This window comes from Ornithorhynchus anatinus, chromosome X1 (genome assembly GCF_004115215.2).
Source record: "Ornithorhynchus anatinus isolate Pmale09 chromosome X1, mOrnAna1.pri.v4, whole genome shotgun sequence".
NCBI lineage: Eukaryota > Metazoa > Chordata > Mammalia > Monotremata > Ornithorhynchidae > Ornithorhynchus > Ornithorhynchus anatinus.
Window position 1 is genome coordinate 16,692,299 of NC_041749.1, and position 25,877 is coordinate 16,718,175.

The following is a 25,877-nucleotide window of genomic DNA, read 5'->3' on the forward strand; positions in this document are numbered from 1 at the left end:
GCAGGCACCATGGCGACGGTGCCCGGGCGCTGCGCGGGTCTTGCACGACGCCCTCTGCACCGACTCCTCGCCCTGGGCAGGTAACACCGGCGGGGGAGGGGGCGGAGGGACCGGAGGGGCCACCTGGACCAGGCTGTGCTGCAAAAACCGGTGGGGGAGGGGCGGGGGGCGCCCTCCAAGGCTGCCTTTTTGCAGGCACGCCTCCTCCAGGAAGCCCTCCCTGCCTGCGCCCCCCTCCCTTCCCCCCGCCGCTCTTCAATCGCATCGGTGGAGCACCTACTCTCTGCAGAGCACTGTGCTAGTACTAATAATGCTGGTATTTGTTAATAAGAATCATTTTGGTATTTGTTCAGCGCTTACTATGTGCAGAGCACTGTTTCTAAGCGCTGGGGTAGACCCAGGGGAATCAGGTTGTCCCACGTGGGGCTCACAGTCTTCATCCCCATTTTACAGATGAGGGAACTGAGGCGCAGAGAAGTGAAGTGACTCGCATAAAGTCACACAGCTGACAAGTGGCCCAGCTGGGATTCGAACCCATGACCTCTGACTCCAAAGCCCGTGCTCTTTCCACTGAGCCACGCTGCTTCTCCAGCGTGTTGGAGTTAAGTAATAATAATGTTGGTATTTGTTAAGCGCTTACTATGTACCGAGCACTGTTCTAAGCGCTGGGGTAGACCCAGGGGAATCAGGTTGACCCACGTGGGGCTCACAGTCTTAATCCCCATTTTACAGATGAGGGAACTGAGGCACCGAGAAGTGAAGTGACTTGCCCAAAGTCACACAGCTGACAAGTGGCCGAACCGGGATTCGAACCCATGACCTCTGACTCCAAAGCCTGTGCTCTTTCCACTGAGCCACGCTGCTTCTCTTAATTGTTAACAGTTAACTGTTAAGTGTTAAGTGCTTACTATGTGCAGAGCACTGTTCATTCATTCAATAGTATTTATTGAGCTCACTATGTGCAGAGCACTATGTGCAGAGCACTGTACTAAGCGCTTGGAATGAACTGTTCTAAGCGCTGGGGGAGATAATAATAATGTTGGTATTTGTTAAGCGCTTACTGTGTGCAGAGAGCACTGTTCTAAGCGCTGGGAGAGATAATAATGGTGGTATTTGTTAAGCGCTTACTATGTGCAGAGAGCACTGTTCTAAGCGCTGGGGGAGATAATAATAATGATGGTGGTATTTGTTAAGCGCTTACTATGTGCAGAGCACTGTTCTAAGCGCTGGGGGAGATACAGGGTCATCAGGTTGTCCCACTTGGGGCTCACAGTCTTCATCCCCATTTTCCAGATGAGGGAACTGAGGGCCAGAAAAGTGAAGTGACTTGGCCACAGTCACCCAGCTGACAAGTGGCAAAGTCGGGATTCGAACCCATGATCTCGGACTCCCAAGCCCGGACTCTTTCCACCGAGCCACGCTGCTTCTCTAATAATAATGTTGGTATTTGTTAAGCGCTTACTATGTGCAGAACACAGTTCTAAGCGCTGGGGGAGATACAGGGTAATCAGGTTGTCCCACGTGAGGCTCACAGTTAATCCCTATTTTACAGATGAGGTCACTGAGGTCCAGAGAAGTGAAGTGACTTGCCCAGGATCACACAGCTGACAAGTGGCGGAGCCGGGATTAGAACCCATGACCCCTGACTCCCAAGCCCGACCCACATATGTCTAGATCTCTACAGATCCATCATTGGCAGAGGTCATGGGTTCGAATCCCGGCTCTGCCACTTGTCAGCTGTGCAACTGTAGGCAAGTCCCTTCACTTCTCTGTGCCTCAGTTACCTCTTCTGTAAAACGGGGATGAAGACTGTGAGCCTCACGTGGGACAACCTGATGATCTTGTATCTACCCCAGCACTTAGAACAGCGCTCTGCACATAGAAAACGCTTAACAAATGCCAACGATATCATTATTCATTTATCTATGTATTTATTTAGAGAAGCGATGAGAAGCAGCGTGGCCCAGGGGAAAGAGCCCGGGCTTGGCCTGTTGTCCGTCCACTACGCCTCGCTGCTTCCCAATCTCTCCAGTCCCGGAGAGGCTCCCCACGATCCCACGGAGGCTTCCTTTCCCCCGTTCATTCATCCGTTCATTCAGTAGTATTTATTGAGCGCTTACTATGTGCAGAGCACTGTACTAAGCGCTTGGAGTGTACAATTCGGCAACAGATAGAGACAATCCCTGCCCAATAACAGTTTCAGAATCCCGCCTCCATCCCGAAACCTCCCCATGCCCAAAGGAAAAGGGAGTCAGCGGATCCTGAGCTCTGCGGAATGACCATCGCATCCACCCGTCCAGCGAAACTTGAAAAATCATTAGCACGTGAGCTGTTGGAGAAAACCATCACATCTTTGGGTTGCTGTGTTTTTTTGGTCAAGTGACAGCCACCCTGCTATGAGGGGCAGGAATAAAAAGCCCCTCCCAGGCCACCTGCTGTCAGACGGGATTGGAAACCTCATGTTGGTCACTCCCAACTTTGCCCCCCTTTCAGGGGCAAAGGCTGGCAAAGTCCCAGACTTCCCGTCGGACCCTCTCACCCTCCATCCCCCGCGGAGCTTCCCCAAGCTCCCACCTCCCAAAGCGTTTCCTCTCATTATTCTTATTCTTACTCTATTTGGGAGTCCGAGGTCATGGATTCGAATCCCGGCTCTGCCATCTGTCAGCTGGGTGACTGTGGGCAAGTCACTTCACTTCTCTGGGCCTCAGTTACCTCATCTGCAAAATGAGGGTGAAGACTGTGAGCCTCACGTGGGACAACCTGATGGCCTTGTACCTACCCCAGTGCTTAGAATAGTGCTCTGCACAGAGTAAGCGCTTAACAAATACCAACATTATTACTTACTGGGTGCCCAGCGCTGCATTAAGCGCTGGGGTAGATTCAAGTGAACCAGGTCAGAGGCGGTCCCTGTCCCACATGGAGATATCCGTCTAATAATAATAATAATAATGATAAGTATAATTGTGGTATCTAAGTGCTGTGTGCCAGGCACTGTACTAAATGCCTGTCCCGTGTGGGGCTCACGGTCTCAATCCCCATTTTACAGATGAGAGAATTGAGGCCCAGAGAAGTGTAGTGACTTGCCCAAGGTCAGGCAGCAGCACACAGTGGAGTCAGGATCGGAACCCCTGACTTTCTGATTCCCAGGCCCCTCTCCATCCACTACACCGTGCTGCTTCTCCAGAACCCTTTTACGCACCTGCCCAAACAAGGGCTAGAAACGATTAAAAACTCATCCGTGCCAGCAGGAGAAAGTGACAGTTTTGCCTCCAATTAGAAGTCCCGGGCCTGGCACTGGGCTCAATGTTTTCTTTGGATGGGAGAGGAGCAACTGTCTAAATGTTTTCTTTGGACTGGCGGGGGAAAACTGTCAAGTGGACAAGGATGGTAATATGCAGAAACAAACCATTACGGATCTTTTATTGCCAGCGCAACTCTGCGGGTTCAGTCAGACTTGGAAATAATGAGGATGACTTTATGATCATCAGTAGGATAGTCAGTGTTTGCAGCTCCGCAGCTTTGGGTATATGGAAAGCTATTCCAAACGCGTATTTGCCAAATACACTTGCTCTGGGTTTTACGCGGTGGTGGGAATGAAAGAGCCAAAGTTGACCTAGTAGAGTTTTATGGGATTTAAAAATTTTTCTTTGAATCGAAGTGGATCTGTTTGCAAGTTTTGGCAGTGACTGTAACAGGGATCCCAGAAGGTTGCTCTCTTGGCCTTGATTTCTGGGGAGAAAGAAGTCATCATCATCATCAGTGGTACGTATTGAGTGTTTATTGCGTACTGAGCACTGTACTAAGCACTTGGAGAAGAGTACAGTACAACGGAGTTGGTGGACACGTTCCCTGCCCACAGTGAGTTTACAGTCTAGAGAGAGAGATAGAAATTAATGTAAATAAATGATTTGTGATATAGCAGTCAATCTATGGTATGTATTGAGCGCTTACTCTGTGCAGAGGACTCTACTAAGCACTGGGGAGAGTAAAACAAAGTTGGAAGACACGTTCTGTGCCCACAAGGAGCTTATTACCGTCTAGAGGAGGAGGCAGATGTTAATATATTTATATATAATTTATAGTATGTACATAAGTGCTGTGGGGAGATGCCTATAGTACACAGACCCGAGCGCATAGATGACGCGGAAGGGAGAAGGAGCGGAGGAAAAGAGGGCTTAATGAGGGAAATCCTCTTGGAAGAGATGGGACTTTAATAAGGCTACTAGGAGTGGAACGACGCCTCAGGTTGAATAGTTATTTTGGAGGAGCTAGTGAACTTGGGGCTTATACAGAAAATCAAGTAATCCCCAGAGAAGGTGTGACAGTGGTGAGATTGCGGTGAAGAGGATTATCAATCACTAGTACGCACTGAGCACCTACCGTGTGCAGAATGCTGTTCTAAGCATTTAGGCCAGGACACTAGAATTAGAAGTGATCCCAGCCCCTGAGGAGTTTAGAGTCTAGCAGGGGTATCTAGGCCGAGTGTTATCTCCAAGTTTCCCTTAGCCTTGGAGAGATTAGGCTTGAACAGTTATTTTGTTTGGCTTTAAATCTCAATAGCTTGGATATCTAGCCCGAAAACCCACTGAATTACAGTATTTTAAAGACGCACTCTGCCTCTCTGCTCACAGAATTATTTCTACAAGATGAATGGTAAAGGGGGAAATTAGACCTCTTTTTGTGTGTCCATCTGGGGTTTGCAGTCTTAGTCCCCATTTTACAGATGAAGTAACCGAGGCACAGAGAAGTGAAGTGACTTACCTAAGGTCACACAGCAGATACTGATTGAGCCGAGATTAGTCTCTTATTAGCCTCTTGTTAGCCTCCTGTGGGAAACTAAAAATCAAAGTGCTCTGCACATAGTAGACCCTCAATAAATACGAGTGATGGATGAGAGCCGGCTTGTGTGAGTTTGAAAAAAGGTCACCAGGGTCAATGGGGGCTAACATTAATGGAGAGAGACTCTTGGTGCCTGATGAGTAGATTATGTCCACATGCTTAAATCTATAGGATGGGTTATGGGGGAGTGGGGAGGTACTGAATTTGGAGAGTGACATTACAGGGAGTTTGGTGAGGGGGAAGAAAAATCAGGCATCAGTGGAGATGACTCGGATTCTGAATAAACCCCTAAAATGGCATTAAGGCCTAGGGCTTCTTAATAGTAGGGTGTCCCGAATTTCTCCCTTTTAGGTTAGAGACAGAAGTGACATCTTTTTTAGCGGGACTTGAGATGGCCCCTTCTGTGCTTCTAAGAAACATTTCTGTCAAGCCTTCCCTATCTGCACGCTAGCTCTTCATCACCAGCTCTTCTCCTCTGAGCTCTCACCAGAGCATCTCTTCCCACCGTTTTTATCAGGGCTTTCTGCGACCGCTTTAACTGGAAAGAAACGAGAGAGCCTTCTGGTGTCGGAGGAGTAGGAGGGTAGGGGAATGGAGCGAAGGGTGACTCATTCTTGGCTCTAGTTTCACTTAGTTGGAAAAAGGAGGCCATTCAGAGTGCGTTCTGGTTCACGTAGCCAACTCCCCCGGCTCCGGCACGCCTCATTCATTACACTCTTAAAACCTGCGGACAACCAGGTTCATGTGCAGAAGAGAAAAAATCTGGTGGCGGTGCCACCTTGGAGGAAGGTCTTGGTGTAAAAGAATTCCACTTCGAGCCTCTTGGCACAGTTTTGTTTGTCATGAAGCCCATCAGTTGTTACCTGCGGGTTTTCGGGGTAAACATGGGCTGGCGTGGAAGAAAGAGTTGTTCTCTTACCTTTGTTTCTAGCAGATCAGCATTCTCTGGCCGTGTTCGTTTCCTAGGTTTGGAATTAAGCTGGTAGAAACAGGAATTAGCCACCTAATCTCCAAGTCGTGCAACTGTGAGGGAGAAATCAAGAGTCGAGTCCAAAAAGCTGGAACTTATTATAACCCAGCCTTACTTGTGCACTCTTGGAAAATGCACCGTTTTGATTGTTCGAGTGGCAGTTCTTCCGTTTGTCTATAAGGTAAGATTCCTCTTTGCCATGGACATCTGATCCGCTTTGGAGGAGGCCCTGGGAATGACCCTTCTTTCACTTGGAGGTCTAAAACAACAGGAACAAATCCTGCTCCTCTCTTTATATGGAGCGAATGTTGGTGTGGAAGCTAGAAGTTAGAAACAGCCACATGTTGGCCATCTGTGTGATGCTACAAGATTCTATGCTTTAATTCTGCCAGGAAGGCAGTGAAATGCCAGAATCACCGCCCTGGCTTTAGTCTTTCGGAAGCACGAATTTTCTTTCCTCCCCACCCTCCCTTTCCCCCTTCTACATACACATATAGATATCTTCAAGGGCCTAGTAGAGTGCTGGGCCCGTCAAGAGTACTCAATAAATACTTGTTGGCTGACTAACTTTAAACTGCTTTTCTCTTTTCTGCCCCTATTTGGTCAATCTGTTGCTCTTCCCTTCTGCTGCTTTGTCTACTCTGAAGGACTCCTAGCAGGCCTTTCAACCCCCAGCCGAGATGATCCCGCAAGAATGCAAATCGGGGGAAATGAGGCCTCCAGAAGTGCCAGGTGGCTGATTTATAGTTTCCAGGGCCTTTCCTTTCCTTTTCACATCTCCCCAGGAAGAGCTGGGCCGGTGACTGATGGGCCCAAGGGTTATGCAGATAGCTATCTGGGTGGCCCCTCTCCTGGGGCCTTGGAAAAAGCTCAACTGCAGACAGCCATAGAAGGCATTAGACTCTCCCAAGTGCTTACCGCAGTGCTCTGAACGTCATCAGTGCCCGCGATGAGGATGACTGTGAGCTCATTTCTAGACTGTATCCTCCCTGTGGGCAGAGAATATTTCTGCCGACTCTCTTCTATCATCATTCATTCATTCAGTAGTATTTATTGAGCGCTTACTATGTGCACAGCACTGTACTAAGCGCTTGGAATGGACAGATCGGTAGCAGAGACAGTCCCTGCCCTTTGACGGGCTTAAGGTCTAATGGGGGAGACAGATAAGAACAATAGCAATAAATAGAATCAAGGGGATGAACATCTCATTAAAACAACAGCAAATAAATAGAATCAAGGTGATGTACATCTCACTAACAAAATAAATAGGGGAATGAAAATCCTTTCCTTATCCTTTCCCTTATCCTTATCCTTTCCCTTATCCTTATCATTTCCCAAGCACATAGAACAGTGCTCTGCGCACAGTAAGTGTTCAATAGATACCTTTGATGAGGATGATGGAGAAATTCGGTGCTTGCCTGAGCTGTAGTCTGTCGAAGGCGGGCGGTGATGATGATGTTGGTATTCGTCAAGCGCTTACTATGTGCAGAGCACTGTTCTAAGGTCTGGGGCAGATACAGGGTAATCAGGTTGTCCCACATGAGGCTCACAGATAATCCCCATTTTACAGATGAGGTAACTGAGGCCCAGAGAAGTGAAGCGACTTGCCCACAGTCACACAGCTGACAAGTGGCAGAGCCGGGCGCCGAACCCATGACCTCTGATTCCGAAGCCCACGCTCTTTTCACTGAGCCACACTGCTTCTCCGGTGGGGCCTGTGAGAGGTGGTCGGAGAGGTGAAGTTGTTGGGCAGGGATTGTGTCTATAAGCGCTCAATAAATACTATTGAATCTGTTGCCGAATTGAACATTCCAAGCGCGTAGTACAGTGCACTGCACTCAGTAAGCGTTCAATAAATACCATTGAATGAATGAATGAATGGAAAGGTAACGGTTGGGAAAGAAAAGATGTTCAGATCAAGGTGTGTGGGGTGTACTGTGGTTAGGAAGAGAGAGGAAAGTGTTCTATTGTTCTCTTCCAAGCGCTTAGTACAGTGTTCTCAATAAATACGATTGACTGACTGCAGGCCGTGCAGAATTTGTGCCTAGGAACGGTGCCCTTTTTTTGGTCTCTGAGCCCCTTAGGGGCCCCTGTCCCCAGTTTGAGAAACCCTGGGGCGGATGCTAATTTCATTCTGTCCTCAAAGGAATGTAAATTAAGTCCTACTGTGTTGGTAGATAATGGTGAAAAGGCAGGAATGTTGGAGGAATGAGCCTTTTCTAAGGAGATAATTGGGACCTATTTTCATTTTTCCTCCTGTTATTTGATGTGATAATAGAACCACTTCCTAGACCTCTTCCCTAACAGCCCGCCTTGCACATGGCCTCAGGACAATCCCCTTCCCTGCCTGTCAGAGCTCTGCCCCCTTCTCGGATCCACAAGACTGAGTTAGCCGAGTGGCGGCCGAGCCAAGACGATAATAAAAATAATAATGTTGGTATTTGTTAAGCGCTTACTGTGTGCAGAGCACTGTTCTAAGCGCTGGGGTAGAGATCCCAGTGGCCCTCACTATGCAGAAGCAGACTATAGAGAGAAGCCGCGTGGCTCAGTGGAAAGAGCACGGGTCGGGGAGTCAGAGGTCATGGGTTCAAATCCCGACACTGCCGCTTGTCAGTTGTGTGACTTGGGGCGAGTCACTTGGCAGCGTGGCTCAGTGGAAAGAGCACGGGCTTTGGAGTCAGGGCTCATGAGTTCGAATCCCGGCTCTGCCACTTGTCGGCTGTGTGACTGTGGGCGAGTCACTTAACTTCTCTGTGCCTCAGTTCCCTCATCTGTAAAATGGGGATGAAGACTGTGAGCCCCACGTGGGACAACCTGATTCCCCTATGTCTACCCCAGCGCTTAGAACAGTGCTCGGCACATAGTAAGCGCTTAACAAATACCAACATTATTATTCTCTGCGCCTCAGTGACCTCAACTGTAAAATGGGGATGAAGACTGTGAGCCTCACGTGGGACAACCTGATCACCTTGTATCCCCCCAGCGCTTAGAACAGTGCTTTGCACATAGTAAGTGCTTAAAAGCTATCATTATTATTGTGATTATGCGTCGTCACCCCTGCCACCAAACCTTATCTCGGGGACCCTGTGTATCTCCTTTCTTCTGTCTGCATTTGAGCAACCCCAATGGGGAACGACGTTACGTGATAATGTGCCGAAACCTGCCCCAAACGGTTTTGGAAAGCCAGGGTGGCGAGGGTTTTTCAAGCAGTTGCCAGTTCCCCAGAGGATGGGGGAGTTGTCCAAAAAGGGTTTTGTTTGACAAAGCATCTTCATTCTTCTCAGTCGGGATCTAGGGCTGAGCTGCCCATGTTTGGTTCTGTTTGACTGCAGCCCGATCCCCGGCAGCTATCCAAGTTTCAGTGAAATGGTAAGGAGCCAAAATGAAGTGGCAAAGCTCCGAAGTCCAGGGGAGTGTGTTGGGAGCTTGTGTGAAGGCCGCGCGTCGATAAAGGCCCCGGTTGTGTGATGGGACAGTCTGCCTTTGTATTTTTTTATTTTTGCCTCAATGCCCAATTGTGTTGGCTAGGCAGACTCTTTAGTGGTCGTGTGTTGACGCTTTGTTTTTACCTCGAAGGACGTCGACCCCCAACTTCCCAAAGAGGGGACCCTTAACCCTTTAATCCCGAAGTACACTCCCCCCCACCCTAACCGTCCTTAAATTCCCCTTCCATAATAATAATAATGTTGGTATTTGTTAAGTGCTTACTATGTACAGAGCACTGTTCTAAGCACTTGGGTAGACACAGGGGAATCAGGTTGTCCCACGTGGGGCTCCCAGTCTTCATCCCCATTTTACAGATGGGGTAACTGAGGCACAGAGAAGTGAAGTGACTTGCCCACAGTCACACAGCTGACAAGTGGCAGAGCGGGGGTTCGAACCCATGATCTCTGACTCCAAAGCCCGGGCTCTTTCCACTGAGCCACGCTGCTTCTGCTTCTCTCATCTCCGCTCTCCCCGCTTCTAGACTGTAAGCTCGTTGTGGGCAGGGAATGTAGCTGTTGTATTGTCCCAAGCGCTCAGTACAGTGCTCTGCACACAGTACGTACTCAATAAATACAACTGACTGATTTACTGGCTCCCAAGACGGTTTTGATTCCTGACCCACCTCGCAATCCTGCTCTTAAAAAAAGTCCTCTTTCCCTCTCCCTCAGAGTGACACTTTCCCACAGGCTGTGGAGTTCAGTTACTAGCCCTTTTAACAATAATAATAATAATAATAATAATAATAATAATGTTGGTATTTGTTAAGCGCTTAATATGTGCAGAGCACTGCTCTAAACGCTGGGGTATACAGGGTAATCAGGTTGTCCCACATGGGGCTCACAGTCTTAATCCGCATTTTACAGATGAGGTAACTGAGGCACAGAGAAGTTAAGTGACTTGCCCACAGTCACACAGCTCACAAGTGGCAGATTTTAGGCAGCCCTCAGGTGCTGGCTTAGTAGATAGAGCCCGGGCCTAGGAGTCAGATGGTAATTGGTTCTAATCCTGGCCCCAACCACTTGTCTGCTGTGTGACCTTGGGCAAGTTGCTTCTCTGTGCCTCAGTTCCCTCATCTGTAAAATGGGGATTAAGACCGTGAGCCCCATGTGGGACAGGGACTGTGTCCAACCTGATTACCTATATCAACTCCAGTGCATAGAACAGTGCCTGGCACATGGTAAGCGCCTAACAAATACCATTAAAAAAGAAAGTCACTTCACTCAGAGAAGCAGCGTGGCTCAGTGGAAAGAGCCCGGGCTTGGGAGTCAGAAGTCATGGGTTTGAATCCCAGCTCTGCCGCTTGTCAGCTGGGTGACTTTGGGCAAGTCACTTCACTTCTCTGGGCCTCAGTTACCTTATCTGTAAATTGGGGATTAAGACTGTGAGCCCCACGTGGGACAACCTGATCACCTTGTATCGCCCCAGCGCTTAGAACAATGCTTTGCACATAGTAAACGCTTAACAAATACCACCATTATTATTATTCTCTGGGCCTCAGTTACCTCATCTATAAATTGGGGTTGGCGACTATGAGCCCCACATGGGACAGGGACAGTGTCCAACCCGATTTGCTTGTATCTACCCCAGTGCTTAGTACAGTGCCCGGCACATAGTGGGTGCTTAACAGATGCCATAATTATTGTTATTATTACCGCTCCAGACCGACACCTTCATTCCCTCACGCCCCGAATTCCATTTTGCGCATCCTGTTATAGTCGCACAGAGAACCCCAGAAGAATCGGACTCCTGTTGCTCAGTCGCAGGGGAGAGGAGGGACCCTCCGGCCTGTCGACCTGGAAGGGGGCTGAGCCGAAGAAAGAGTGGCCTGGGATCCCAGGGAACTGTAAACCATCAGTTCAGGCCGGCTACTAACTGGACGCGGCTGATTTGTGCTTCGGCAGCCTTTGGGCTGGGCTGGCAGCAGACCAGTCAATCAGTGGGATTTGTTGAGCGCTTACTGCGAGCAAAGTACAGTACTAAGAGCTTGGGAGGGGTCAGTAGCACCGAGTTGGTAGGCACGTTCCCTGTCCTCGAGAAGCTTACAGTCTCCAGGAAGAGAACCAGACAGAGACACCGGACCCTGTTGCCATGAACTTGCCCGTCTCCACTCATCTCATTTCGAATATCAATAATAATAATGTTGGTATTTGTTAAGCGCTTACTATGTGCAGAGCACAGTTCTAAGCGCTGGGGTAGATACAGGGTCATCAGGTTGTCCCACGTGAGGCTCACAGTTAATCCCCATTTTACAGATGAGGGAACTGAGGCACAGAGAAGCGAAGTGACTTGCCCACAGTCACACAGCTGTCAAGTGGCAGAGCCGGGATTCGAACCCATGACCTCTGACTCCGAAGCCCAGGCTCTTTCCACTGAGCCAGGCTGCTTCCCGGCATGCTTACTCATCTGGTTGTGGGGGTGCAGTGTTCTTATCTTGATTTCGTACCTCCGGGGGGATCGATACCCATGGGGAGCATGGGTCTGGGAGTCAGAGGACCTGGGTTCTAATCCTGACTCTGCTAGTTGCCTGCTGGGTGACTTTGGGCATGCACTTAACAATAATAATAATAATAATGATGATGGTACTTGTTAAGCACTTACTAGGTTCCAAGCACTGTTCTAAGAGCTGGGGTAGATACAAGTTAGGTTGGACACAGTCCCTGACCCACATAGGGCTCACAATCTTAAACTCCATTTTAAGATGAGGTAACTGAGGTCCTGTGAAGCGATTTGCCCAAGGTCACACGGCAGACATGTGGCGGACTCAGGATTAGAACCCCTGACCTTCTGACTCCCAGGCCCATACTCCATCCACTAAGTCAGGCTGCCAGTTCACTTCTCCGGGACTCAGTTTCCTCATCTGAAAATGAGGATTCAATACCTGTTCTCCCTCCTACATAGCCTGTGAACCCCATGTGGGATAGGGACTGTGTCCAACCTGATTAACTTGTGTCTACCCCAGCTCTTAGTGCTCAATACAGAGTATGTAGTTAACAAATACCATAAGAGTAACATGGGTTTAAATGTAGGGAACAGTGAAATATTCGCATGAATGAATAACAGTTCATCAAATCTCAGAGTGTGTGCTGCGCTGAGCACAGTCTTCCATTTCTGACTTTGTCCCTCAGGCCTCCCCTTCTAGACTGTAAGCTTGTTGTGGGCAGAGCACGTGTCTTCCAACTCCGATATATTGTTCTCTCCCAAGCGCTTAGTACAGTGCCCTGCACATAATAAGCAGTCAATAAATAAGATCGCATGATTGGCGGGCGGAAGTGGCGTTGTGCCCGTCGTGCTGCGTTTTGTGGGTGATGACTGAAATGTCCTCAGAGGACCCTGCCCTCTGGGCTTCGAGACGTGGGCCACGGGCACGTGGGCATTGATTCTCTGCGTGTGTCTCTCTCCCTCTCCGTGGCCCCTTCAGAGGCCCCTCGATGACCTTCAGCACGGCCGCCCAGAGGAGCACCGGCGACGAGTGCAGCTCGGATGACCCCCCGACCTCCGACGAGCCCGACCCCTCGCTGGCCCTGCAGACCCTGGAGCACAGAGCCGTTAAACTGGAAGCGGAGGTCCGGGACTTAACGGTCAGTCTCCATTTACGTACCAGTAGGAAGATCGTTTTCTAAAGACCGGAAGCTCCTCCTCTGGGCTGTGAGCTCCTTGTGGGCAGGGGACACGTCTACCAGTTGGATGGGGCTCGCCCGAGCGCTTAGTACAGTGCTCTGCACACAGCGCTCAATAAATGCCATCGGTTGATTGGACTCAGTTTACTGCACTGGTTGGAGAAGTAGGGCATGAACTTGGTGTATGTAGTTTTGGCCGTCCCCCTTGGACCGTGTGTACCTGCAGCTATGACAGGCACCGCTTGGCAGCTTTCTACTCCCTGTTCTCGTGAGAAGCATCGTGGCCTGGTGGATAGAGCACGGGCCGGGAAGTCAGGCGGACCCGGGTTCTCATTCCAGCTCCGCCGCTTGTCTGCTGTGTGACTTTGTGCAAGTCACCTCACTTCTCTGGGCCTCAGTTACCTCATCCGTAAAATGGGGATTAAAGATCGTGAGCCCCATGTGGGACAGGGACCGTATCCAACCCGATTTGCTTATTATATCCACCCCAGTCCAGTGCTTGGCACGTTGCAAGTAGTTAACAAATACCCCAGTTATTGTTATTATTATTCCACTTGCGCCTCCCCGATACCTAATCAGTCTATCGGGTCCCCCCAGCTTATCCAGGGGACTCCCAGACTCTAGACTTAAGGCTAGATAAATCCCGCTCTTGAATTCGATACCATAAATGGCCCCAAGAGGTACAGAAAAGCACGTCAGAGGAGTATGTACTTCCCACGATGGCCCCGTGTTCTTTTCTTTCCAATGGAGGCTTCTTTTCTCTCTAATGCTGGCTTTGATCTGTGTGTGCAGGAAAGATATCAGAGGGCTTTGGCGGACTCCGAAAACGTTAGGCGGCGCACGCAGAAATTTGTGGAAGATGCTAAACTGTTCGGTAAGTGAAGACTCTCTGCCCACAGATAATTTCCCAGAAGTTTGAGGAAACTCAGTGGTGGTTTTACAGACCTAGTTAAATCACGTTAGAGAAGCAACGTGGCTCAGTGGAAAGAGCCCGGATTTGGGAATCAGAGGTCATGGGTTCGACTCTCGGCTCTGCCACTTGTCAGCTGTGTGACTGTGGGAAAGTCACTTAACTTCTCTGTGCCTCAGTTACCTCATCTGGAAAATGGGGGTTAAGACTGTGAGCCTCACGTGGGGCAACCTGATGACCCTGTATCTACCCCATTGCTTAGAACAGTGCTCTGCACATAGTAAGCGCTTAACAAATACCAACATTATTATTATTATTATTACTGCTCTCGTGGAATACTTGACCCAGAGTGAGTGGGTCAGATCGTTAGCTGTAAATGATTCCTCTCTGGGGGTAATATCTTCATATCTTGGGTCTTCAGCAGCCATCTTTTTGCCACTGCTGTTTCTAGACTCCTTCCTCCCGACTAAAATTTGAATGGGGGAAGAGGCAGTTACCGTATTGTGGAAATGAGGTGTGTGCATGTTTGTGTATTTCCTTCCCCGTTGACTCCCTCCCAAAGATCGGGCATATGGGTGGGTGGGTGTGTATGTGTTCATGTGTGTGTTTCCTCCCCAGTTGACTCACTGTCAGAGGCCAGGCATATTGGTGAGTGTGTGTGTGTGTCTTTGTGTATGTATTTCCTGAAAAGCAGCATGGCTCAGTGGAAAGAGCCCGGTCTTGGGAGTTAGAGGTCGTGGGTTCTAATCCCGGCTCTGCCGCTTGTCAGCTGTATGACTTTGGGCGAGTCACTTAGCTTCTCTGTGCCTCAGTTACCTCATCTGTAAAACGGGGATGAAGACTGTGAGCCCCACGTGGGACAACCTGATCACCTTGTATCCCCCCCAGTGCTTAGAACAGTGCTTTGCACATAGTGCTTAACAAATGCCATCATCATTATTATTATTATTTCTCCCTTGGTTGACTAACTCTCAAAGATCTGGCATCTTGAGGGGCTGTAGGGCTCCAAGGGCGAGTGCCAGCTGTGCCCAGAGAGGTTTAGCCTCTGCGAGCGCAGCCCTTTCCAACCCCGGCAGCCCCCGCTTGGCTTGGAGCCGCTGCTTGCCGCGAGCTCCTCGTGGGCCGGGAACGTGTCTACCAATGTGTCTTCCTCTGATGTACTCTCCCCAGCGCTTAGTACAGTGCTCTGCACATAGTGTGCGCTCAATAAATACCATTGATGATGATGATGATGGGTGAGGAGGAGCTGCTGCAGATAGAAGGGACTTCCCCCCCCAACTTCCCCCACCACCCCTCAGAGGCAGCCTGAGTCTGTCCCACCTTGGATGTTCCTTTTCCCTCCAACTGGCTTCTTTGGGGCTTTTATTTTCGCTGTCGGAGTAACAAATTTCCTTGAAGAATCCCCTTATCTAGGGAGAGAGAACGCATAAGCCACTGCCAGAGGCAAGATGAAATAAGAATCCTTCTGGAATTTGTTAAGCCCTTACTTTGTGCTAGGCACTAAGGGAGATACAGGATCATCAGGTTGGACACAGTCCCCATGGAGTCTACCGTCTAAGGGAGAGGAGAGATTAGGTATTGAATCCCCTTTCTTCAGATGAAGAAACCGAGGCATAGAGGAATGAAGTGAGTTGCCCAATGTCACACAGCAGATAAGTGGCAGAGGCAGGATTAGAATCCAGGTCTTCCAACTTCCGGGTTCTTTCCATTAGGCCACACTGCTTCTCTTTCAGAATGTCAGAATCATTTTTTACCGGAGAGTTTCGCACGGACCAAAAGTCGTAAGTGCTAAAGGGCCTGAACCCAGACTGACAACCACCCTATCGGCCTGATTCCCTTTTTTTAAAAGAAACATTTTTTATGCTATTTCTTAAGCGCTTACTTTGTGCCGGGCACTAATAAGAACGATAACGTTGATATTTGTTAAGCGCTTACTATGTGCCGAGCACCGTTCTAAGCGCCGGGGTAGATAGAGGGTAATCAGATTGTCCCACGTGAGGCTCAGAGTCTTAAGCCCCATTTTACAGATGAAGTAACTGAGGCTCCGAGAAGTTAAGTGACTTGCCCAAAGTCACACAGCTGACGGGGCGGAGGCGGGATTAGAACCCATGACCTATACTATACTATACTCTGGGGAAGATCCAAGCCAATCAAGTTGGACACAGTTCATGTCCCACCTGGGGGCTCACGGTCTTAGTCCCCATTTTGCAGATGAGGCGACGGAGGCCTAGAGAAGTGAAGTGACTTACCCAAGGTCACACAGCAGATAGGTGTCCTCATTCCTGGGCATGGCAGGGCTGTGAGACCTGTAATCCTGAAAGACTCAAGGGATAGATGTGTGTGTGTCCACATACAAGTGACTTATAGTGCGTGCCCCATAGCCGTTGTGCGTATTCTGAAACCCAATCTGGGTAGGCCCCAGATTCAGCTGGCATAGACCAGCCGGCCTTAGCCCGGCCCGTGCCCAAGGAGGGATCAGTCCCCCAAGGTCTGTTATGGGAATGAAGAACAGGGTAGAATTTCTTTCTTGGGCCCCCGAAAGTAGATGGTGCAGGAGGAGGAGGAGCCCATCCTCTGTGTTCTCGCATCTTTGCCAGAAATGCGCAGGGCCGTCAGAAATTCCTGCTCCGGTCTGTGTAAAGAAAGCTCTCCACTGCCGCTATGGTCGAGTGGCTCAGGGTGCCAGGCATAAACGAGGGCAGACGTGCCTGTCCAATGTCGGTCCAGACAGCTGCACGCCCTCCGCCGCAAAGCCGAGCAACAGGGGGCCGTCGCGGGCCGAGGGTCACCTCAGATGCCCTGGCAGGGTAGGACAGCGGTGACCGCCCACCCGCTCTGCCTGTTCCCATCCCATTCCTCTTTAGGGATCCAGAGCTTCTGCAAAGACTTGGTGGAGGTGGCCGACATCTTGGAGAAGGCCTCCGACAGCATTTCCAGGGACGCCGCCCCCGGGGACCAGAAGCCGACCCTCGAGAAGATCTCCGAGGGCCTTTCTGTCCTAGAAGCCAAACTTCAGAGCGTGTTCGCCAAGCACGGCCTACAGAAGATGGCCCCCATCGGCGGCAAGTACGACCCGTACGACCACGAGATAATCTGCCACGTGCCGGCCGAGGGCGTCCAGCCGGGGACGGTGACGCTGGTGACCCAGGACGGCTACAAGCTTCACGGCCGCACCATCCGACACGCTCAGGTCGGGGTGGCCGTGGAGTCGCAGGAGTGAGTCCGACACCCCGGGGCGTTCCCCGGAACCGGTGACCCCCCCAAACCGGAATCCTAGCCGACTCAACGGCCCCGTGGAGATGGCGGTCGCCGGTTTCGCCTTTATTTATTCAACTGGGTCCGTATTGGACGTCGGCTGCTTTGTGGGACGTCCGGGGGCTGGTTTGTCGGGTGAAATTCCGGGACGTTCTCGTTGGTCTGACGTGACGTTTTGCCTCGGCTTCCGTCGGGTTGCTCACGCCAATGGGGGTGGGGGTGGTCCCTCCGTTTTCGGTGACCCTCGTCATAGGGTACGTCGGGGAAAAAGGTATTTATATACGGCTGCTCTGGTGTCTTTTGGGTAGAATGTCTGGACGCGGTAGGAATAGAGATAAAAGTGTGTTTGCGTGTGGTTTGTGTGTGGTGGGGGCGGTCGGGGGGCGGGTGTTTGTGTGCTCTTGCAACTGAATTCTTCTGTTCTAGTGGTGACCTCGAGAGCAAATCAAAATTCATTTCTCCTGTCTAGCCAGGGTTTGATGACGTGGATTCATTTTATTTTTATTATCTGCAGATCTAGTAATACCTTGTGCTTGTATAACGCTTTTATTGTTCCCAAGCACTGTCATGTGGATTCACATTTTTTTTTTAAATGATATTTGTTAAGCACTTACTACGTGCCCGGCATTATACAAGTGATCGGGTAGATAATCAGGTTGCGCACCGTCTCTGCCCCACATAGGGCTCCTAGTCTTAATCCCTATTTTTTACAGATGACGTCACCAAGGCACTGAGAAATAAATCGACTTGCCCAAGGTCACGCAGCAGGCAAGTGGCGGAGCCAGCGTTAGAATCCAGGTCCTCTACTCCCATGATTTTCCACTAGGCCACACTGCTTCTCTAACAGCGATATTTGTAAAATTGCGATATTACCCTCACAACTATCCTGGGAGGTCAGGAGAGGCAGTTTTCATTGTCCCCATTTACGGATGAGGAGACCGAGGCACAGAGAGGTCAAACGACTTGCCCAAAAGTCCCACGGTAGGCCGGTGGCCGAGCTGGGCCCAGAATCCAGGTTGCCTGGTAGGACTCCCGGTTCCGTGCTCTGTCTAGAACACCAAGCTGCCTCTCCTTTCTTTTAAATTGTAACGTGTAAAAGTCATTTAAAATTATTTTTAAAATGAGCTTAGAATGTTTGAGGGAGCATGGCCTAGTGCAAAGAACACAGGCCTGGAGTCAGAGGACCTGGATTCTAATCCACTTGCCTGCCGTGTGACCTTGGGCAAGTCACTTAGCTTCTCTGCAGAATGGGGATTCAAGAGCTGTTCTCCCTCCTACTTGGACGGTGAGCCCCATATGTGACCTGATTATCTAGTAACTACCCCAGTGCTTAGTACAGTGCTTGACACATAGTAAGAGTTTAACAAATGTCACAATTATGGTGTGGTTTAAAAAAAAATGTGTTAATGCTATGGTGGAATGAAGAAAAGCTTCGTAAAGACACCGTTCTTTATAAAGTAGAGGGAGCACGTACTCCATTATCTTTAGAAATGGAAGAGAACAGAAATATGGATAAGTAGAAAATTTCATGTAACTCGGTCGATCCCACCCAAAGCTGACTCGGACATTTACTTGTTGTTAATCAGTTGTGGGTGGATACCTGTAAAAGAGTGGTCTGGATTTCTCCCACAGCTCGAGCACACAGGTTTAAACAAATGAACCAGTACGTTCTCTGGGGACGGGCATCCTGGAGGAAGGAGAAACAGGGTGAGTTTAGAGAGTGGTTTATTTTCCCTTGTGCAGGAAAACCCAAATGTGAAATGTGTTTTGTGTGTGTCTCTGTGTGTGTGTGTGTGTACGTAGGTACGTACGTGGGAACTTGGGTTGCCAAAGTTGGGTGGTGGGGAAATGGTCCAAAACTCTGCAGATAATCCATCACGCAGTTCATCTGCCTGGGGATAACGTCAACTGTATAGTGTGCATATGTATATCTGTGTTTCTATATATCTTTTAAGTTTATGCTATATAAGTTATAAGTAAACCATGTCTGAAGTTGAACTGGGACAATTCGGTGGAAAGCCAAAGCTCAGCGTGTGTGTGTGTGCGCGTGTGGGTGCGTATGTGTATTTGTGTATGTTCCGATAGTTCCAAGGAATTAGTTGTGCAATCCCTTTAGCTGAACTACAGTGATAATCCGGAGAGTGTCGGGATTCACTCTCTGATCTTGCTGGAATCTGGGATCTCCTTTCCACAGAAAGGGAGGTAGACACCAGAATTGTTTTGTTTAGCACCAGGTACTATAATAAAGCTATGTAAATGCACATAGTAATCTTTATTGATAATAAACGTTAGCCCATTTCTTACATTCCTGCACATATCTTTGGGCGATTGAGTAGCCTGGCAAAAGAGGGTTATGAGCCTGCTTTCACTTACCAATTATATCATTCCGTCCTCCATCTTCCCTTCTAGCCCTTATCAAGACAACCTCATTTTTTTCTAACTCTTCCTAGGTGGATATCAATCAATCAGTTGTATTACCGGGCACTTACCGTGTGCAGAGCTCTGTACCGAGAGCTTGGAGAGTACCACGTGACAGAGTTGGTAGACACGTTCCCTGTCCGCAATGAGCTCATTGTGTAGAGGATATCCAACACAAAATGGAGAGAGTTATTAACTATCTGCTTAATTGAATCAATGAGGACGGTGAAAGCAGTTAAGAGGAAGGGAAAAGGAAAAGCAGGAGACAAAACTGGATTTATTTTTTTTGCCTCAGTTTGCCAACCTAGATATATACGTGGCCCCAAATTAACCAGTAACTAGCTGCACATTTTCATCTTATGTGCAGTGTAACCTGCTCTACCCCCTATTTTGTTTTCTCCTCAACCAGTCCCCGCCCCCCATCCCTCTTTCAGACCGCCCACTTCCACGCGGTGCCGTGAGTGACTTTTACAGCCGCTCCATCACTAGAATCGTGGAAGTCCTGGCAGTGTAAGAACCGCGGACTTGGTTCTTCACCGTTGGCGATCAAGAGAGGGAAAGAGAGGACGGCGTTATGCTGTGAAGTAGGTCCTTTTGAAAAAAATGGTTAATTTCTATCAAAACCTCTGGTTAAGTGGCCTGTCCTATCTCTCAGCCTTTCTTTGTTGATTCATTCACGCAGTAGTATTTATTAAGCGCTTACTGGGTGAAGAGCACTGTAAAGAGTTTGGGAAAGTCCAGTGCATCAATAAACAGTGACATTCCCTGTCCACAACTAGCTCACAGTCTAGAGGGGTGTACCACTAGGAATATGATTAGGATATTACTAAGTCAAAACCTATGAAACATCCGCTGGGGTCGTCTGGTTCCTCCTTGTGGATCTCTCTGTCCTGCTCTCCCCCTCTTTATCCTCTTAGTTTCTTTGGGTTTCTCTCATTACTTGGGTGGGCTTTGGGAACCCTCCCACCCACCACTTCTCAAGTCTACTCCAGGGTCAGAAACCGGCTCCAGGCTGGTCACCCTTGAACCGCCCCCGCCGCTCAGCCCTGGACTTGGAAGAAAAGAGGTGATCTTTAACTCTCTACCTCATTTCCCACCTGAAACCTGGGGGTGCCCAAATCCTGCTTCCAGCCCCAGGTAATGGAGTGACCCTTAACACCCTGGACTCCCCAAGAATCGGGATCTCCCACTGCTGTTGGAAATGTGGTCTTGGAACTACCTACTACTAAAAAAAAAAAAAAATTCCATTTTTGAGCAAATGAATAACACCACACGTTATTATCTCATCTTTGCCATTTGAAGCTCATCTTTGAAGCAGCGTAGCCTAATGCGAAGAGCACGGGCCCGGGAGTCAGAGGACCTGGCTCTAATCCCGGCTCTGACCGGTAGGGTTTGTGGCAACGATAACCACTCCACGGTCTCCTTTCCCTCCTCCACTCCACCCTCCCTTATACGGTGAAAGCACGGACTTGCCCGGAGACTAGGGTATCCGATGCCCTTTGTATACCGTGACGGGTGGTTCCCCAAAGAGGGTCCGGAGAGAATGCCAAGCCCTATGCCCTGGGGTGACAACGAATGAATGTGCTTGATTCTCTTAGTCTCTGGCCCCCAAACGCATGCGTCTATTTGCCTGTTAGGTCTTCCGTAGCAGAAGGAACCCAATCCCTGCTGCTTTGGCTAAGACTTTAGATAGAGCGTACAGATAAGACGGCCTGTGGAAATGTCGCCTTAGACTCTCCTGAGGGAGCTCTTCCTCTCCTTAAACCAGTTGACTTCATAAAGAAGCCAATATGAGCCCTTATAAATAGCAAAGAGTTATCTAAAGGGAGCTTGATTTGAATCATGTGCCTGTATAAGAAATATTTAGGATAGCGTCTAATGTCTACAACTGAGCACCAGTCACAGGACGAGATTCTCCTTTAGAGGTCCATGCATGTCCTGAAATCCAGTTCCTTTATCACAGATATTTTGTTTTTTTTTCCTGAGATTTTACAGACTAAAATGTATTTTCCTGCTTCCTAATGAAAACTGTGGTTAAATGCGCAACAAAGTAAATTTGGTGGGACCAGACCAATCTCAGAGATTCCAAAGCGTGAGCTTTTTTTTTTTCTGGATCTCTTCGATCCAACTTGAATACTGCCTCGCAGTTTTTTTCTTTTTCTAAATGCCAATTTGAGTCATCGAGGTTTTAGAACTGCTGTTGATCGGGTGTTTTCCTGTTGCTTACAGTCTAATGTTCTTAGACCGTAAACCATCATTAGAAGTTAGAAACTCAGCTTGGGTGAGCAGTCTCCGGAATCAACACCCTGCTTCCCAGGTCTTCTGGAAGTATCAGGGTGTTCTGATACTGACACCCCCAGCGTGTGTTCATAAATGTTTATGTTACAATCTGTTTCATCGGGTTTCTCTTTGTCAGCAGTGGGACTAGTTAAACAGAGTCTACAGTTGTTATTATCAAGTACTGTCGAATCGTTTCCGATTCATATCGACTCCATGGATATATTTTTTCCAGAACGTCCTGTCTTCTGCCATAATCCCTAACCTTTCTAACGGTTCTTCTGTTATCGTTGTGGTCTCTATCCCTCTAGCTGCTGGTCTGCCTCTCCCATGTTTTCCCTGGACTTTTTCTAGAATTAACATCTTATCCAGTGAATCAGTCCTCCTGATTGTGTCCTAAATATACTAATCTAAGTCGAGTCATTTGGCCTTCCAAAGACCTCTGTGGCTTAATTTGCTCCAAAATTTGTTTTTCAGGCAGTCCATGTTATTCACAAAAGCCTTCTCCAACACTACATTTCAAAAGAATCGATGCTCTTTCTATCCTGTTTTTTCATTCTTCAGCCTTTAGATCTATACATTGTCGCTGGAAACACCACAGAATTGACAATTCGTATTTTTGTGGCAATTTTAGGTGCTGAGAAAATGGGGAGGTCAAGCTATGCACTTTGGAAGTGCTCATAGCACCTTACATAAAGTTGAATCTCTGTTGTTAGGGCTACTTTGATCATAATCTCTGTCCTCAATCCTTCATGTTGTTGATGTCTTTTGTGGGGGGGTTTTAATTTAAATGATGGCGAGTTCTCTGTCAGAGCCCTCAAGGGTGTCTGAATCTTCCAAGAATAATAGTACTTTCGGTACCAGGAAACTTGATGTACAGAAAAACACTCATATTTTCTCTGCTCTCATTTGATAAATAAAAGATGGCAGCTGTAAGAAGTGATAAAGAGGTTGGAGAGGGGGAATTAGAAACCGCAGCAACTGGACAATAAAATTGAAGTTGATGCCATAAGAATGAGTAGATTTCTTTCTAAAAGTCTACATACTTGCTAATAAAATCGTTTACAAAACGTTTGTTGCAGAACTTTAATGCCGACTGCGTACTGTCACAATATCACGTGCTTTTTTTTAAAGGTTACGGAACCAGGTAAATTTTTTAAAAAAACTCCCATGCCAGTGGAATTCCCTTGGAGGGGGCTCATTTCCAGCTTGAAATCCTCTAGACTTCATGAAATTGGGGGTGAGTTAGAAGCCATCTTGTTTGTAGGATATCGCCATGAATTTTTTTTCAAAGGAATGGCAGCGCAGAGACAATTTGACCTAATGGAAAGAACACAGGCCTGGGAGGTATGAATCCCGGTTTGAATCCCAGCTTTGCCCCGACAATGTGATCTTGGGAGAGTCATTTATCTCCATTTTATAGAGGAGGAAATGGAGGCTCAGAGAAATTAAGGTAGCAGGGGTTTTGATCTTATAACCCCATATATGCTTAACACACAATTCCATAATGGTTGTTATTTCTTAAGTACTCACTGCTAGCAAGATGCTAGCATCAGACTTTTTTTAAAAAAAGGTATTGGTCAAGCATTGTTCTAAGCACTAGGGTAGTCACAAGTTAATCAGACTGAATACAATCCCTCCCAACATGGGGCTCTCAGCCTTAGAGAAGCAGCGTGGCTCAGTGGAAAGAGCCCGGGCTTGGGAGTCCGAGGTCATGGGTTCGAATACCGGTTCTGCCATTTGTCAGCTGTGTGACTGTGGGCAAGTCACTTAACTTCTCTGTGCCTCAGTTACCTCATCTGTAAAATGGGGATTAACTGTGAGCCTCACGTGGGACAACCTGATTACCCTGTCTCTCCCCCAGCACTTAGAACAGTGCTCTGCACATAGGAAGCGCTTAACAAATACCAACATTATTATTATTATTAACCAGGAGGGAGAACAGGCATTGAATTCTCATTTTGCAGTTGAGGAAACTGAGGCATAGAGCAGTTAAGTGACTTGCCTGAGGTCACACAGCAGGCAAGTGGAAGCGCCAACGTTAAAATCCAGGTCCTCTGGCTCCCAGGCCCATGCGCTTTCCACTAGGCCACCCTGCTTCCCATTTCTAACCCAGTACAATTCCCTTGCTCTCCTGTAAAATATTTGGGGGGGGAAATGTCCAGAGGTTCTGGTGATGGTGGTGGTGGCGGGGTGTCAGAGTGGACTCCTAGGCCAGACACTGGATTTAGGTCATACTCTGCCTTTAGGAATACAAAGTAGATTTGGTCCTGGCCACATTGGATCCAAGAGAATCTGTGGGTCTGACGGCTCAGCGGAAAGAGCCTGGGCTTCGGAGTCAGAGGTCATGGGTTCTACTCCCGGCTCTGCCACTTGTCAGCTGTGTGACTGTGGGCAAGTCACTTAACTTCTCGGTGCCTCAGTTACCTCATCTGTAAAATGGGGATTAACTGTGAGCCTCACGTTCGACAACCTGATGACCCTGTATCTACCCTAGCGCTTAGAACAGTGCTCCGCACATAGCGTTTAACAAATACCAACATTAATCTTCTGTGTTTGATTTTCTTCTGTTGAACTGGGTTTACTTGCTCTTAAATTCAGTTGAAAATTGGAAAAGATACATTATGAAACACCTTGGAATTTTCAGTAAAACCCAGTTTAAAGCAAAAGTAAAGGTCCCCGCCTCGGGAGAACAGTTGACGTATATCATAGTTGTTTGGAGCAGTGTCTCTGGACAAGAAAATATGCGCCCTCTCCCACCCCCAGTGCAGAGGTCTGAAACGGGACCAAACATGAGCATTGTGAGTGCTCTAAGAATCTATTTTTCAGATCTGGCAGTGGAGGGAGAGGAGAGAAGAGTCCTAATAAGGGCTGGAAAGGCCGATTGTGGGACAAGGCTCAGATGCCTTCAGACGGATTTTCCTGGCAAATCCTTTTGGCAGCCCCATCTGTTACATGAAAAAGAATAAATCGTGACAGTATGGTCTCAAAACTAGAATAAATACACTAGGTATGTTTGACTTCCATTCCTGGAGTGTTAATATATAAGCCTATGACCCAAATTGGGGCTTGGGGCGGGGAGGAGGGGAAAGGGGAGGGGTGGGCTGGAGGAGGGCCAAGCTCTGGAGGAGCCTTAGACAATTCCCATTTTCCTTAGTTTGAAATGGGGATAAATAATAATGTTGGTATTTGTTAAGCGCTTACTATGGGCCGAGCACTGTTCTAAGCGCTGGGGTAGATACAGGGTCATCAGGTTGTCCCACGAGAGGCTCCCAGTCTTAATCCCCATTTTACAGATGAGGGAACTGAGGCACAGAGAAGTGAAGTGACTTGCCCACAGTCACACAGCTGACAAGTGGCAGAGGTGGGATCGCTAAAGCTAGTCTCATGGGTGGTTTTTGCAAAGTGAGGAGTGAAGGGTGGTAGGGAGGGGAAGGAAGGTCAAGATGAGAACACTTGCACTCTGGTATTTATTGAGTGCTTATTGTGTGCGGAGCACTGTACTAAGCGCTTGGGAGAGTACAATACATAGAGTCCTGGTCAGTACACAAGATTACAGTCAGTCTACCGCTCATTGTGTGCTTACAATGGGTAGGGAAAATGTCATACTGTACTCTTCCAAGCACTTAGTATGGTACTTTACATAGAGAAAGCGCTCAATAAATCCCAAGGACTGTAGCTCGACACAACCTCCAGGGTTAGTTCATCCAACTTTTAAACCTGAATCAAATAGAAGAAAACCTCCTTAGCTATCCGAAATGGAGATAGCCATGAAAGAAGTGAAATGCCGAGTGTCATCCTTTAACACTGTCAATCAATCGACCGTATTTTTGATTGCTTACTGCGCAGAGCACTGTACTAAGTGCCTGGGAGAGTACAGTATAATTGCTGAACACGTTCTCTGTCCACAATGAGCTTACAACACTACTCTCCGTTTAAGAGGAAAAAATGTGTGTGTGTTGGGGGGGATTCTATACCTTCTCTGTAGGTAACTAGGAGTTTCCACTCCTAAATCCACCACTCCAAAGTTCGCCCATCAAGCATAGCTACAGCTGTGTCCAGATCCTGATGATTCCTAGGCCCGTGCTCCATCCACGAGGCCCTG

The 25,877-nt window shown here is 48.4% G+C and overlaps 1 protein-coding gene across 1 annotated transcript; it reads left to right on the plus strand.

Moving 5' to 3' along the window:
- Positions 1-17,422, plus strand: GRPEL2 (GrpE like 2, mitochondrial). Its single transcript, XM_007667941.3, has 4 exons — positions 1-80; positions 12,714-12,873; positions 13,705-13,786; positions 16,687-17,422. Exons 1-4 carry the CDS (start codon positions 10-12, stop codon positions 17,040-17,042), a joined length of 669 nt encoding a protein of 222 aa, XP_007666131.2. The 5' UTR covers positions 1-9; the 3' UTR covers positions 17,043-17,422.
- Positions 17,423-25,877: the final 8,455 nt, after the last annotated feature.

Coding starts and splice junctions, on each gene's coding strand:
- GRPEL2 (XM_007667941.3), top strand. CDS start 10: ATGGCGACGGTGCCCGGGCGCTGCGCGGGTCTTGCACGACGCCCTCTG. Junction 81..12,713: donor CGACTCCTCGCCCTGGGCAG/GTAACACCGGCG, acceptor TGGCCCCTTCAG/AGGCCCCTCGATGACCTTCA. Junction 12,874..13,704: donor CGGAGGTCCGGGACTTAACG/GTCAGTCTCCAT, acceptor CTGTGTGTGCAG/GAAAGATATCAGAGGGCTTT.